Here is a 13,397-nt window from a genome sequence, read left to right as displayed (position 1 = left end):
AAAAGCAATAATATGTGTGGGTGTGAAGTCCGTCTTCCATTGGCCTTGTTTCGGACGCCTGATGGCGGAAGGCGCAGCGCATGTCCGAGGTGAGGGGTTTTTAGGACGGCGTCGCGGCTTTCCGTCTTGATGCAGAGTAATGTTTGTTTGCCACCATGCCGGGTCTACCTACCCTCCCCCTTCCTTCCAAAGAAAAGGTGTTTGATACACGCGCAGCCTGCTTGCTTTTCATTCCTACCCGATGGGCCATTATGAACCAGCTCATTCGGTCCTCAAATTCTCGCGTGGCGGCGGTGTGGTAGGACTGGCGAAAAAAATGAAGTAATGATGAAGGCTGAGGCTTTGAAGTGATGGTGGGGTGGCAATCTTTTGGGGTGATACCTGGGGTGAGACAACGCTCGGCGTGGTCTCCCCTCGTAAAAAGTTAAAAGAGCACGATCGGGATGCAAGAAAAAAACGAACGGATAATGCGTGAGGTGGTGTAAATCTGGTACCATCCCGCCTCACGATGAAACTGAACTTTCCCACAGCAGCGGATGGAGGCTCCTTTTTTCTTTTCTCTCGTGATTCCTTTTCCTTTACGTCCAGCCTATTTCGGAGGTTCTCCATCCGCTTCACTCACGCATAACCCCGGAGGCTTATGTCGTGCATGATTGTACGTCTTTGAGATGTTGTTACGAGTCTGGTCCATGAATCACGCAAACAAAAGTTAGTGTTAAGACACGACATACGGCCGACTTTCTTTTCTGTGTTTTCTCTCGGTTACTCCTGGTTCTAGGCCTTGGTAGGCTTCAAGGGTTACTATAAGGCTCAAAGTCGGACTTTTCGAGCGGTCTTAGCGTCAAGGCGAATACCCCGGCAATGCAGCTTGTACTAGTGCACTGTTGGGACATGGATGTATGGGTAAACTGTCAGCCAATAACAACGTACCTTGAAAGGGTTCCACGATGCAGATTGTGGAATAGCTATGTATGCCACTGTTACAAAAGTAATCATCGACCATGTTGATGCGCCATAAAAAGAACTTTAATATTCCCAATTCCCCCAAACCCATGTGGTATGATACATCACAGTTGCAGCCTTTGCTTTCGAGAACGAGTTTAAAGCGGCTGTATCTACAGCCGTAGCCAGCTTTTTTTTAGAATGCGAGGAAAGCTCCTCCTCTCGACGTCCAGTCACATTGCCTTGCCGCAATATCGTTCTTGCCCATTCTCGAGCTAGCCCGGTCTTGAAGAGAACTCTGGTTCATCAGAACCGAATTGTAGTAGCATGCGGCCCTTTATGCGGAGAACTTCTTGGTGATCTTGGCGATGACTGTGGGGGACTTGTCAGCTTACGCTGCATGGCGTTTTTATCGAATGTCGAGCTTACCGTGCAGAGCGACAACGCTGATGATGAAGCCAACGGACAGGACGAGAACGACGACGGGGTCGACCTTGAGGCCGGGAGACTCGTCGGTGTAAAGCCCTTTGAGGTTGTTAGCTTGTCCATAATCCCTTTTTCCTTTTGTGAGACCATTGAGGCAGCAGAGCGCGCTTGTAGCATGCCATTCCGGAATCCTCCTCATCGATGCGCCCAAAAAGGCCCATCGCCAAAATCTCAAGCGGCTGGAGATATACAAGGGAGTACGTACTCAGCATGGTGCTGCTGCTACCGCCAGCGCCGGCGGCGCGGGTGCTGCTGGGGCGAGCATTGGCGGCCTTGTCGGCGCGGTCGGCGGCAGCCTTCCTCCTGATGGCCACGGCAGGGCCACCCGGGGGCTTGGGAGACGAGGGGCGGGCAGTGGTGGAGCCGGTCGCCGGCGGCGAGTTGACGGGGGAGCTGGAGCGAGGGGAAGACTGCGGGAGGTCGAGAGTCAGCTTGATGCGCAAGCAAAAGGTGATCCGTGGCAGGCAGGCAAAGGCGAGCGAATGATGCCGTCGGCGCTTAGAAGAGTGACAGTGCGCTCTCGAGAAAGCCGTGGGAGTAGACACGGCGGAAAGTCCGCGCGCAAATTCAATGAAGTCTAAGGCTCGCGCGGAGCTGATCTTCCCCCGTCGCCTCGAGCGCAAGATGCTGGTGCAACCATTGAAGCCGCAGACGGAGAAACACGGCGGGGCGGACGTACCATAGTGCTAGTCGTGAGGCGTATTAGGCGGGAAAGACCGGGGTATCTCGAAAGCTGGAAGAGGGTGGGTAGGGAGTGGTGGTGGTGAGTTGAAGCGCTGCGTGTCTAGAGTCGCGCTCCGATTAAGGCCACGCTTCTGGAATCGCTAGCGCAGCCGAGCCTCCCTTGCACGAGCCACACCACCGACCGCCGTCCGCGCCCAAGCTCCAGTCTGGAGAGTGGGGATCGTCCACCTTCTCTCCAACGTCAAACAATTCCTCAAAGATGGTTGCTCCGCTGTTCATGTGCAACCCTCCTCCAAGGCTCTCGGCTACTTGGGGCCTCCATGTCTGGTCCCTTCCTGGAGTGACATCTTCACCGCCGGACCATCAGCTCCTCGGGCCAGCGACCTCACCATCGGATAAAAGGCCAAAGGAATTAATTGTGTGTGTGTAAGAGAATGCGTAGAGGTAGAAAAGGCCGGCCAAGCTGCGCGTCCAATTTATTCCGCTTTGCTGCCTGGTATTTCTATTCGGCCACCTGTTCCTTCACCTGTTGACTCATTCTCAACTTTTGCGTTCGATCACTTTCCTACACGAAAGATACGGGATCCTGGACATATAGCCAATCGAAGTATGGCCCCTACGTGGGATCCAGAGATCCTGCCTAGGTGTCCTTTCGAAACGGGTGATCAAACCAAAGCGATTGGTCTACATGAACCAATTAGAATCACTCAAACGCTATCCATCGCTGATTTGAAGTATCTACCGGACTCTTACTCACCTCTGTCTAGCCAATTTTTTGAGCTGCTAAAAACAAGTCCCGACATGCAGTTTAAATTTCGCGTAGCTAAAGCGGTCCAATCATTTTATGTGTTGTAAAGTAAGAAAGAGCTCCCGTAGGCACCATCTTCCAAACTCCGGAGAAGGTATTGATGAGCATTTCTTTCTATCTATGCTCAGCTTCTTCTTTATTTATCTACCATAATGCATCGGCGAGTTGGCTTCCTTCGCCCAGGCTTAGAGAGGTTGAAAGCGCAGCATTTATTATGATCACCGCATTAGGCAGTCAGGCGCGTCGCGACTACAATTTAAAACTCGCCTCGACGCCACTTATTCTTCACCACCAAAAAAAGCATTCTGATTACCATCTGTCGAGGAAGAAGCACCACCACCGCCCGCCTTGGAGAGACAAATATCTACACTGGTTCACATTGTGGGGAGGCAAAAAACTATGCCTGTCGGCACAGAAACAGGCTCTTCGAGGACCGCCTGTTTTTTCCCGTTACACCCAACCGACCGTACCCCACCCTCGCGTGCGGCGACCAAGTCACAGCTTAAGCAGGGAGGGCGTCTGCGTCAACTCCACACTCGTTACTGGTATTCTTGGCCGGGTCTATGAAGTGAAGGCGGACTTGCTGAATATATAAACAGAGTTTTAGTGGCCAGCCTTGCTAATTTTCGAGACCACAGGTGACAGTGTCTAGTATGCGGCGCAAACATTTGGTGCGAGGCAATGGCTATGGAGCATTGTTGTTGATAAAGTGATAGCATAGGCAATGCAATCATATGCTACTAAGCGTTGCTACATTCCAGCAAACTTCGATGTTCGAGGAAACATAGCCGTACTAGAGCTAGCTAGTAAGTTATCTACATCATCTCCGAAGTCTTATTCTGTCGCCTATAAGCAGCCTCTAGAACCATCCAGCCAAGGTGGCTGCGCTTACTATGCCACCTAGATATGCAGCGCGTCCACATGCAAGATTAACATAAACAATGTCTGACGCTCACCGGAGCCGTAATAAAACTGGTCCTGTCACCTTGGAGGACCTCTGGGCACCAATGCTTCAGTAATGCGGATTAGCACCGACGTAGGGAAAGTGAACCTGTCATGAGGTGGGAGCCTGTCTTACTACTTATGAACGTAGCACTCTCCGCCAATATATTTAGGGTGTACCATCGGCGGCCTTTTCGCTGTCAACTAATATTGGCTTTACTTGGTCCGCTACTTTTTTGACAAGAGTTGTTCACTGATTCAAGTAACAAATGCTCGATATTTCTGCACCAATCCTGGCGTTTATATATTAATATTTGTATGTTCAAGCAGCATTCAATCAGCGGTAATAGTATCATTCTACGGACCCCAGTCTTCGATTAAAGGCCATTTATACGTTCGAGCTGTTCCCCAGTCCAATGAAGGAAGTCATCACGTGCCTGGGTATCCTCCGGTTCATCATCCGGCCCCCGTGATTTACCCGGCGAACCCTTGCGCGTCTCGATTTTCTGTCGCGTCTTCCACTGCGTGAGCACCCCAAAGGTATGCACTCTCCACACTTAACCATGAGACTGTGAAGAACACAGCCGAAAGCAGAAAGACAGCACGCGTCATCAATGCTTCTACGCAACACGGATTATTGCTTTTCTTTCACTGTGGACGGATTGGTCCGGTGCAATAGTTGAGACGCTCTTCTCATGTCGAAGCGCGGTAGAGGCGCCATCACAACGGCCCACCTCAAAACGCTTCTCTCACGCATCGGCAGCGGCGTTAGCGGCACGAAACCAGAACTTACAGGACGTTTCCACTCGGACCTCAACGTCCCCAAACTCCAAAATGGCAGCAGCAGCACGAGCCGCATCCTCAGCGTGGACATGGGCATCCGCAACATGGCTTTCTGCGTGTGCGATGTATCTGTCCAACCGCCCAGCAGCAAAGCCCTCTCGTCGGCCAGCCCCCGCGTGAAGCTCGAGGTGGTGGCGTGGGAGCCCATCTCCGTCAGCGACCTGGCCCGGCAGGAGGAAGAGCAGGCGTCCTCCACAGACCCTGCGGTCCAGCTGAGCAGCCAGCTCACGCAAGCGGCCAAAGAGTCGTTCCGGCCGTCCATCCTCTCGCGCGCCGCCTACGCGCTGCTCAAGCGGAAGCTGCTCCCCTACGCGCCGCAGACGATCCTGATCGAGCAGCAGCGCTACCGCACCAACGCCTCGTCCGCCATCCAAGAGTGGACCTACCACGTCAACATGCTCGAGGGCATGATCTGGGCCATCCTCGAGACCCTCAGGCAGGAGGGGGCCGCGGCTTCCGGGCGCCTGCCAACCGCTGCCCCAGCAGAAGCGCCCTCGTTTCCCAGCGTCTTCCCCGTCAGCCCGGCGCGCGTTGCCTCCTTCTGGATGGATAACTCGGAAACTGGCCGGGCGATTCTGGCCGAAGCGTCAGCTAATGGCGCTTCCGTCAAACGATCCTCTCCCCGCTCGCGCGCGAGGGCTTCCAAGGCCGAAGAGGAGGACGTCGGGGCCGAGGCTGTTGCGGAGGAGGAGGAAGGCACGGCGGAAGACGTGGCACGAGCGAGTAAGGGGGAGAAGAAGAAGAGGCTGAGCAAGACGAAGATCGAGAAGAAGGTCAAAATCAAGCTGGTCGAGCAATGGCTGCTGACGAACGCCAGTGGATCCGCATCTGCCCGCCCGGACTGCGACGTGCAGCTCCACTTCGGCACGGCCGGGGCCCGCGGTATGCGTGATGTCTTCTTATCCAAGTTGGCGAGAGCCGCGAAAAGGACTGGTGGAGGAGGCAGCAGCAGCAGCAGGAAAAAGCGTGCTAAGGACGACGACGCGTCAGAAGTGCCGGCCGCAGCCGCAGCCGCCAGCGCACCACCGCCAATCGATCCTAAGAAACTGGACGACTTGGCCGACTGCCTCTTGCAAGCGGCCGCGTGGGCGCAGTGGGAGGGCAATCGACGTGCGTTGGTCGGGTTGGAAGAGCAGGCCCTGAGGGAGGTGGCTGAGCTGTAGCTAGTGCTTAGCTTCTGTCTGCACGCGGCGAGTAACGACCAGCCAAGGAAGGCAAGGCGACGCGATGCGCGGGAACACCCTGCGGCACCACGGAAGCAGGTGCCGAAGAATACGGAGGATACGAGCCCGGTCTTTACCGCCTGCAACCGTCACCGCAAATAGCAGCTGGGGGCGTTCCCATGGTGGAGGGCCTGGAGAAGCGCACAGTCGTCAATAAATTCGGAGATGCGAGGTTTCTCCCGCAAAATGAGCGAGGAGGGAAAGCGAGATGATTTTAAGATTAGGATGCTGCTATAGCAATGCATTGATGCCTCTGAGGGCCGACCGTGTGTCTATGATCGCTGTCGCTAATCCCGCCTTCAAACCCCTCAAAAACGCCGTCGCCAATGCTGAGAACCCAAGTGTCGTAATATACGTGACCGCCGGCCGAGAAGTTTCCAGAATGAGAATCCGCCCAATGCGCTTTTCAGAATGATTAAGGAGCTTTACAAAAGGGCGACCCCGACAAAGACGGAGATGGCCAGGGCCAGCAGCGGCCGGGCCGCCGAGTCCGTCACGCCGTCCGAAGTGCTATCAAGTCCGCAGCATTTGCCGTTGTACGTGACATTGTTGGCGGCTGCAGCTGCAGCGAACACGCTTCCGTTGATGTTGCCAATGTTGTAATAATCCACGTTCAGGCGGTTCGGGGGCCTGCCCCACATGTCTGTGACAAGGTTAGCGCCCCTTCCGCGTTTCAAGGTTTCTCGGGTGTACGCCGAGGTTTCATGTTAGAGCCGCAGGGTCAGACTTACTCGTGCACTGATTGACCGAAAGGCCCAGGGCGCCGTAGTCAGTAGTGTTGGCGTTTGTTAGAGTCAGATTGACTTTGTTTGGTACCAGGATTGAGTTGCCGAGAATCGAGATCTCCGCGTTGAGATTGTGGTTGATCATGTACATGCGGTTTTTGGCCTGGTCCTGAGGAAGCTCCGGGGGCCGCTGGACGGTGCAGGGGAACGCCTGGTCGGTCGGATCAAAAGGCGTCTCCCACAGCTGGCTAAATTCGTCCATGAGGTAGGGGACCGCCGTTTGGTTCGCCTGGTAGTCCAAGAAGAAAACGACGCGCTTCGACGTGAGGATCATCTCGGAATAGGTTGGCCAATCATCGACGGCCATGGGAATCACCGATGGCTCGTACGCATACGGCTTGAGGCCGGATTCCTCGATCGGAGTGGTGAAATTGGTGGCCGTGACATAGTCGGCGTTTCCAATAAGGATGGTAACAATGTCGTAAGGATGCTGCTGCACCCAGCTGGCTACCTTCTTGAGATAGTCGACCAGGGTGCCGGCGTTAAGAATGTCGCAAGAGGTGTGGCACAGGTTGAATTGCCCAGTGCCGTTGTAGTGGGCCTGTGCTTGGACTACGTCAAATCAGTATCAAAGTCATTTTTCGGGGCTTCAATGCCACCTACGCATGCGGATGCCATCATTCAGCTGCGTGGTCACGTCGTAGTTCTGGTTGGCCGCGGCATTGTTCTTGACGGTGAAGGGCGAGTTATGCGCGCAGACCTCTGTGACGTTGGAATACTTGCGTGCGCAGAGTTCCGTGTAGCCGTTGCATGGCTGAGTGTTAGTGGGAGCGGCTGAGCTGCTGGTCTCGGTGGCCGTGGAATTTCCAGGGGTCGGAGTTAGAGGGCCGCCGGTGTACGTGCGGGTGCCGTCGGCGCCAGTGAGCAAGGTGATGGTGTGCTGCGTCTTCACAGTGACCGTCTTCTCTTCGCTGACGCTGGCCTCGGACGAGGCGCCTGCGGTGGGAGTCCTGGTCTTGGTGCCTGGCCCGTCGTCGTCGTCGCCAGTGCTCACGCGAACGGTGGACGTGTAGGAGATGTAGGTGCCGGTGGGCACCGTTGCGCTGGGCCTCGTGTTTGTGCCGGTGAGCACAACCGTGCTAGCGCTGGCAGAAGCGGAGCGGGAGTTGTCGTTGTCATCTTGGGCGAGGACGCCGGCGGACAAAAGAGCGGCAAGCCAGCAGGTGGAGAGACGCATGCTGGCGCGATCAGCAGCAGAGCGGGCGGAGGGTGGAGAGGAAGAAAGCTCGACGCTCGACTGGGGAGGAAAACAGAGACAGGCCAAGGCGAGCTACGGGGAAAGAGCAACGCATGGGACCACGGGCGGTGGAGAAAAGAATGGCAGCTGAGAGACAGGCCAGGATGACGTCTGAGACGCAGTAAATAGCAGGGCCGTCAGGAGGGATAACCGCTGCACCCGGCGCCAGGCTGGCGGACCGGCAGCCTGCTAACCAGTGCGCGCTCCCGCCTAGCGCAGCTCTCTGACATCTTCACGGCATGGGCGCGCCGAAGACGGGGCTCGCGAGGGCCTGGAAGGCAGCGGTCGGGTGCCTGGCCGCTCTCACGGCAGGGAGGCTGTTTCGTGGCGGCGCCTTGATCGTCGCCAATCACGGCGCCGCGCCGCTTTCCAGACCCGCTTTGCGCCTCTTGCATCAACGCCAGCCTGCAGGCGCTGCCCAGCCGCAGCAGCCCTGACGCGTCGCAAACACCGGCCTGAGATCATAGCACGGTGAGCTGCCCGCCCGTCTCATAATGTCGGTCCTTTCCACCGCAGCGCTCCAGGCGTTGCCCAGCACCCCGGCCCGCCCGTCCATTCACAGCCTGGTCTTCTTCTGGCTCGACACCAGCAGAGCTTTCTCTCCCGCTTCCATCCTCCTTCCCCAGGCATCGCAATGCCGTCCTCGCCGCCGTCTCGCACGCCCTCTTCACGCTCCAACGGCCCCGTTGCCTCTGGAAGGACTTCGGCCACCGCCACTAACGCCCAAGATGCTCCCCGCGGCCCGCACTTCGAGGAAACGCCATGGAACACAACGCCCGGCGGCGGCCTGAAGCGTTCCAACACCACGCTCTCTAAGAAACAGATGAAACGGGCAACCCGCACCCGCAAAATCTTTGCCGTTATCTCATCCTTTTTCTTCTTCCTGTCTGCTCTTTTCCTCCTGCTTGTCGAGATCGGCAACACGCACAACAAGCCCGTCCTCCGCGACACCTGGTTCATGAAGCTCGATCTCAGTCATATTGTGCCGACCTCCATCCCCAACGCCACCCTGCTCAACAGCATAGCCCAGACCCTCGGTCTCCACGATTTCTACCAGGTCGGCCTCTGGAATTTCTGCGAGGGTTACATCAACGAGGGTGTGACGGAATGCTCTCACCCCGAAACCCTCTACTGGTTCAATCCCGTGGAGATCCTGCTCAATGAGTTGTTCGCCGGCGCAACCAGTAAGTGGCCGAAGCCATTGCCACCGATGATGTCAAATGCTAACCTATAACACAGTTGCTATTCCCGAGGAAGCATTGACCTACCTTGACATTCTCAAGGTGGCCTCGCAGTGGATGTTTGGCTTGTTCCTGACGGGAACTTGCTTGTCCACCCTGCTGATTTTCCTGACGCCTCTGTCCGTTTACACAAGATGGGCTGCTGGCCCAATTGCAATCTTGTCGTTGTTCACCCTGCTGTGCATTTTCGTGGCCTGCATCATCGCCACGGCCATCTTCATTGTTTTCAAGATCGCCCTGACCCAAGTCGAGGATCTCAACATCAAAGCAGTTCTTGGTGCCCAGATGTTCGGCTTCATGTGGACGTCGGCTGGTTGCATCCTGATTGCCTTCATCATCCAGTCTGGCCTCTGCTGCTGCTGCGCCAGTCGGAGGGATGTCCGAACGGGCAGGAAGCTTGGCAGCAAGAAGGCTTACACCATGCCGCCGGATGGCGACCCGGAGAAGCAGACCTTAAAGCAGCGGCTCGGCTTTGGCCGGAACAAGGCATAATCTCATGTGGTAACGAATCTCCCAGTCTGCAGAACATTTAGCGAGCCTTCAGAGCGGAGGCAGGCATCGGTCGGATTTGCGAAAAAAGCGTTGGGTAGGGCAGCGGGCGTTTGGGCTACAGGTGGTTGGGTTTTCCGTTCCTAGAGTACATGCACACTGGTCATCACCAAAAATCCTCTTAATTTCTAGATAGAAGCAACAAATCGCACAGCATTAATCCGTCCGGAGTTGATTACCAGATGCAATGCAGATCCAAGCCCACTTAAATGATGTCGGACGATCAGGGACGCTTCGCTACGGAGCGGCGGTGCGCCTCAAAACATGGCACGACGCTGGGCCGGGATTCGCCAAGGGGCAACGCGAATCGTCGGTTGAAATTCGTCCCACTGGATCAGCAGAGGTCGGGTCACAAAGGGGGTCCCCTATCACCCCAAGGCGCCGGCACCAATGGCGAGCAGCGGTCCCGTCCCGGAGGTAGCGGAGCATTTGACCTTCCGTTTGCTACAATGGACTGCAATACCTATGTGGGCAGTTGAAGTGAAATGCCGCAACCAAATGCAGATCTCACAATATCCTAACATAGGACCCAGCTACCCACGTAAGCAGGACGCAATCCTTTTGTGGAACGAGCCCAAGGAACGGTAGATCCATTAAGCTTCGGCCCATCACGTGCAAGCGCGCTTGCTTGGGTCCCGGTCGCGGTTCCCATGTCAAGCTTTGGCGCCTCCCCAGGTTATCGATACCTAACCGTTCTAACCTAAATCCGCCCGTCCCCACGCACCTCCACGGCATCCACCCGCCACTTCATCGCTCCAAGTCACCTCTTCAGCCGCGTCATCCTCAGCCGCATACGAGAAACCACGCCAGTCATGGGCGTACCGGACCCCACTGTGAACATGAGCGGTGTGGCAGCACACGACCAACCTCTTTCACAGCCACGCTCGAGTGGACGTAAACGCAAGCCTGTTTCGTACGCCGAAGACCAGCCGTCCGAAGGTGCCGAGTCTCCAGTTAAGAAGCGGCGCAGCAAAGCTGCTGCGCAGAAACTGCCCACTGCAACCGTCGACAATGCCGGTGCTTCCGCGCCTGCAAAGCAGGCCAAGACAAAGCCGGCTCCGGTGGCTGAGAAACGGCTCAGACGGCAAGATCTCAGCACCTATTTTTGCACATGACGTAGTTGAGCTGACGATCAACAGATTCCGCGACAAGGCGCCTCAGTCGTTCAATGCTGTAAAAGAGCGAGCACTGACACAGCGGTGAGCCCGGCTCGCAAGCCCTCACGTGTAATAATACTGATCAACAATAGCATGTTCGTCATCGAACGCTCTCGTGGCGGAACAGACGATTGCCCGGAAGAGAACGTCGAAATCGCGGGGACAACTGGCAACGTTTACAACGTCAACATCTCGCTCCTCCCTAGCTGCACGTGCCCGCACGCAGCCAAAGGCCATCAGTGCAAGCACATCATCTATGTGTGTTTTTGGTAAGTTACGTAGGTGCTGGGATGCCTACTAATGCACTATAGGTGCTTATCCGCGTGCTCAAGGCCCCCCCGCAACTTCAGTACCAGCTTGCTTTCGTCTCATCCGAGCTCAGAGATATCTTCTCTGCAGCACCGCCGATCCCCTCGGGCGATACCGGCGACAAGGATAGCGGACGGAAAGCTGTAGAAGGCGACTGCCCTATCTGCTGTGAGGAATTCGACGATAGCGAAGAGATTGTGTGGTGTAAAGCTGCCTGCGGCAACAATGTGCACAAGTCATGCTTCGAGCAGTGGGCTGCTACCAAGGGAGGTCACAATGTGACTTGCCCATACTGCCGCACGCCTTGGACTGGGGATGAGGACATGCTGAAGAAGGTTGTCAAGGCGGGCGAGAAGAATGCCGAAGGCTATGTCAATGTTGCTTCTCAGCTGGGACTGGATGGCGAGCGAGGTAAAAGGCGCCGTGCCGCTGATCCTGTTTGTTTGCTGACACGCCTGTACAGACTATTCCACCTACCATCCCTTCTGGGTCCGCAGGCAAGCTTGTAATGGTGCCATTGACTCGTCCTGGAGGCGATTCGGGCTCTGAGACGCTTGATGGCTGCCTGAGCGGGCCCGAGTGCATTATCTTGATTATCTTGACAGGATCCTCGTTCGCCGACGCCATCGATCGCCGAATCCAGTAAGAATGCGACATGTTTTTAGGGCTAACAGAGAGATCGACATATCCAACATCAGGCCTCCAGTTGAGATACACTGAGAACATGACATCGAAAATTTTGGGAATTGCTGATCATCGGCGCCTTGACCTTTAGGGCATGGTCTAAAAAAACCATCATTGAGCTTCTCAGCGTATGGCCCACATCCTGGCTCGAGCTGGAATTGCGAGTCTTCACGAGCTAGGTAGCCAGCTCGAATTTTCATAGTAGTGATACGAAGGAAGGTCAAAGCTCAACTCCGGAAAGTGGGTTGCACAAAAGAGTTGATGGCTTGGTTGCTATGACGGTTGCGGTTACGAGAGGATGAATATTTGACATGGAATACAGCAGAAAAGAAGATGTGTATCTATCGGAGAATAATAGAAAAACAAATGATAATGACTCCACTACTATGTTGTCTTGTGTGCATGACGGACAAGGTAGCTTACTCATCAATGCGACTTGGGCCAGTGCTGCACACACAACATGAGCAAGCTATTCGCCTAAGGTTGAATGCATCAAAGCACTCGACATATGTACTCGAGCAAGCGTGATTTTATCGCTGCACCCTTCATGGCGTGAAGGCACCATTTGTGGAACCCACGACAAGTGCTGCGCACGCGACGGTTCATAGACTGCGTGAAACTGGTAGGTTTCCATGTCACAGCTTCAACATTCCTTTTGAATCAGTCTTTTGCAAAAACAAATTATTGGTTCCTTACGATGGTGGTCTACCGCTTGAGTCTGACGAAACCCTCCACCTACCAAAGTCACCGCTGGAAATGTGTGGTCATTCTGATTTGCATCTCGAAAGACTCAGAATTAAACTCTTCCACTGCTGCTAGCTACTAATCCTCGGCATCATCTGTAATCATTGATAGAGACCTATAGCCTATCTACACCTGAATACTGAACGCAGCAACCGATAGCGAGATAATGAGTGCCTGATATACAGAGAAGTAAATGTACGCTAGCCTTTTGTTGCAACGCCCCCCTATGCACTGATACCAGTCGCAGGAATGATGATAGCGGGGAACTGCCGCCATCTGGATTTGACGCACACATGCACACTCGCTCTGGGGGATAAGCAAAGGGCAAAACAATGACCATAAATAACTATGGCTGCCATTAGTTGACTGCAAAAGACTGCATGCCGTATGGATATCGCTATCTAAAAGCTTGATATGGAAGTCTACTGCTGCTGCATGGAACTCAAGCCAGAGCTGGAGAGATGTGACGTCTCGAAGTTAGGCGGAAGGTAAGCTGGATAATTCTTTAGTCTGGATGAAGAGCATCACGGGGCTGTAAGAAAGGACCGATAGTCTGGCGTATAGGGGAGCGGTCATTCGCAACTGACTGTGGAGGTCCCTCTACGAGCAGATGTCCGGTCAACAAATGCAGACAGGTAGGCAAGCAACTCATTGTTAAGCTTTGACAAATATGACTGTATGTTAATTTTGTTATCCCACAGATGCGCCCTCTGGGTCGAGTCCAACCCAGTTATATCCCTTCCCCCCACAGTTGCATGCTTGC

General features: G+C 54.9%; 5 protein-coding genes across 5 annotated transcripts; 3 read left to right on the top strand and 2 right to left on the bottom strand.

Annotated features, from left to right (window-relative positions):
• Window positions 1–1,279: 1,279 nt before the first annotated feature.
• Window positions 1,280–2,110, bottom strand: LTHEOB_1339 (Preprotein translocase Sec Sec61-beta subunit; the record flags this gene model as incomplete). The annotated part of the gene is made up of 4 exons (XM_035510029.1): window positions 1,280–1,314; window positions 1,372–1,467; window positions 1,634–1,838; window positions 2,108–2,110. The coding sequence occupies 4 exons, from the start codon at window positions 2,108–2,110 to the stop codon at window positions 1,280–1,282; spliced, it is 339 nt and encodes a 112-aa protein (XP_035367686.1).
• Window positions 2,111–4,557: 2,447 nt separating this feature from the next.
• Window positions 4,558–5,868, top strand: LTHEOB_1338 (DNA-binding SAP; the record flags this gene model as incomplete). The annotated part of the gene is made up of 1 exon (XM_035510028.1): window positions 4,558–5,868. One exon carries the CDS (start codon window positions 4,558–4,560, stop codon window positions 5,866–5,868), a length of 1,311 nt encoding a protein of 436 aa, XP_035367685.1.
• A 485-nt stretch (window positions 5,869–6,353) lies between these two features.
• On the bottom strand, window positions 6,354–7,890 carry LTHEOB_1337 (Tat pathway signal sequence; the record flags this gene model as incomplete). Its single annotated transcript, XM_035510027.1, has 3 exons — window positions 6,354–6,571; window positions 6,660–7,265; window positions 7,317–7,890. 3 exons carry the CDS (start codon window positions 7,888–7,890, stop codon window positions 6,354–6,356), a joined length of 1,398 nt encoding a protein of 465 aa, XP_035367684.1.
• A 694-nt stretch (window positions 7,891–8,584) lies between these two features.
• LTHEOB_1336 (Actin cortical patch SUR7) lies at window positions 8,585–9,683 on the top strand (the record flags this gene model as incomplete). The annotated part of the gene is made up of 2 exons (XM_035510026.1): window positions 8,585–9,134; window positions 9,190–9,683. The coding sequence occupies 2 exons, from the start codon at window positions 8,585–8,587 to the stop codon at window positions 9,681–9,683; spliced, it is 1,044 nt and encodes a 347-aa protein (XP_035367683.1).
• Window positions 9,684–10,552: 869 nt separating this feature from the next.
• On the top strand, window positions 10,553–11,755 carry LTHEOB_1335 (Ring finger domain protein; the record flags this gene model as incomplete). The annotated part of the gene is made up of 5 exons (XM_035510025.1): window positions 10,553–10,757; window positions 10,822–10,939; window positions 10,990–11,155; window positions 11,209–11,617; window positions 11,670–11,755. 5 exons carry the CDS (start codon window positions 10,553–10,555, stop codon window positions 11,753–11,755), a joined length of 984 nt encoding a protein of 327 aa, XP_035367682.1.
• Window positions 11,756–13,397: the final 1,642 nt, after the last annotated feature.

The sequence above is a fragment of the Lasiodiplodia theobromae genome, assembly GCF_012971845.1.
Source record: "Lasiodiplodia theobromae strain AM2As chromosome Unknown scaffold_3, whole genome shotgun sequence".
Taxonomy (NCBI): domain Eukaryota; kingdom Fungi; phylum Ascomycota; class Dothideomycetes; order Botryosphaeriales; family Botryosphaeriaceae; genus Lasiodiplodia; species Lasiodiplodia theobromae.
The sequence above is the reverse complement of the archived record's forward strand: the minus strand, read 5'-3'. Positions and strand labels throughout refer to the sequence as shown.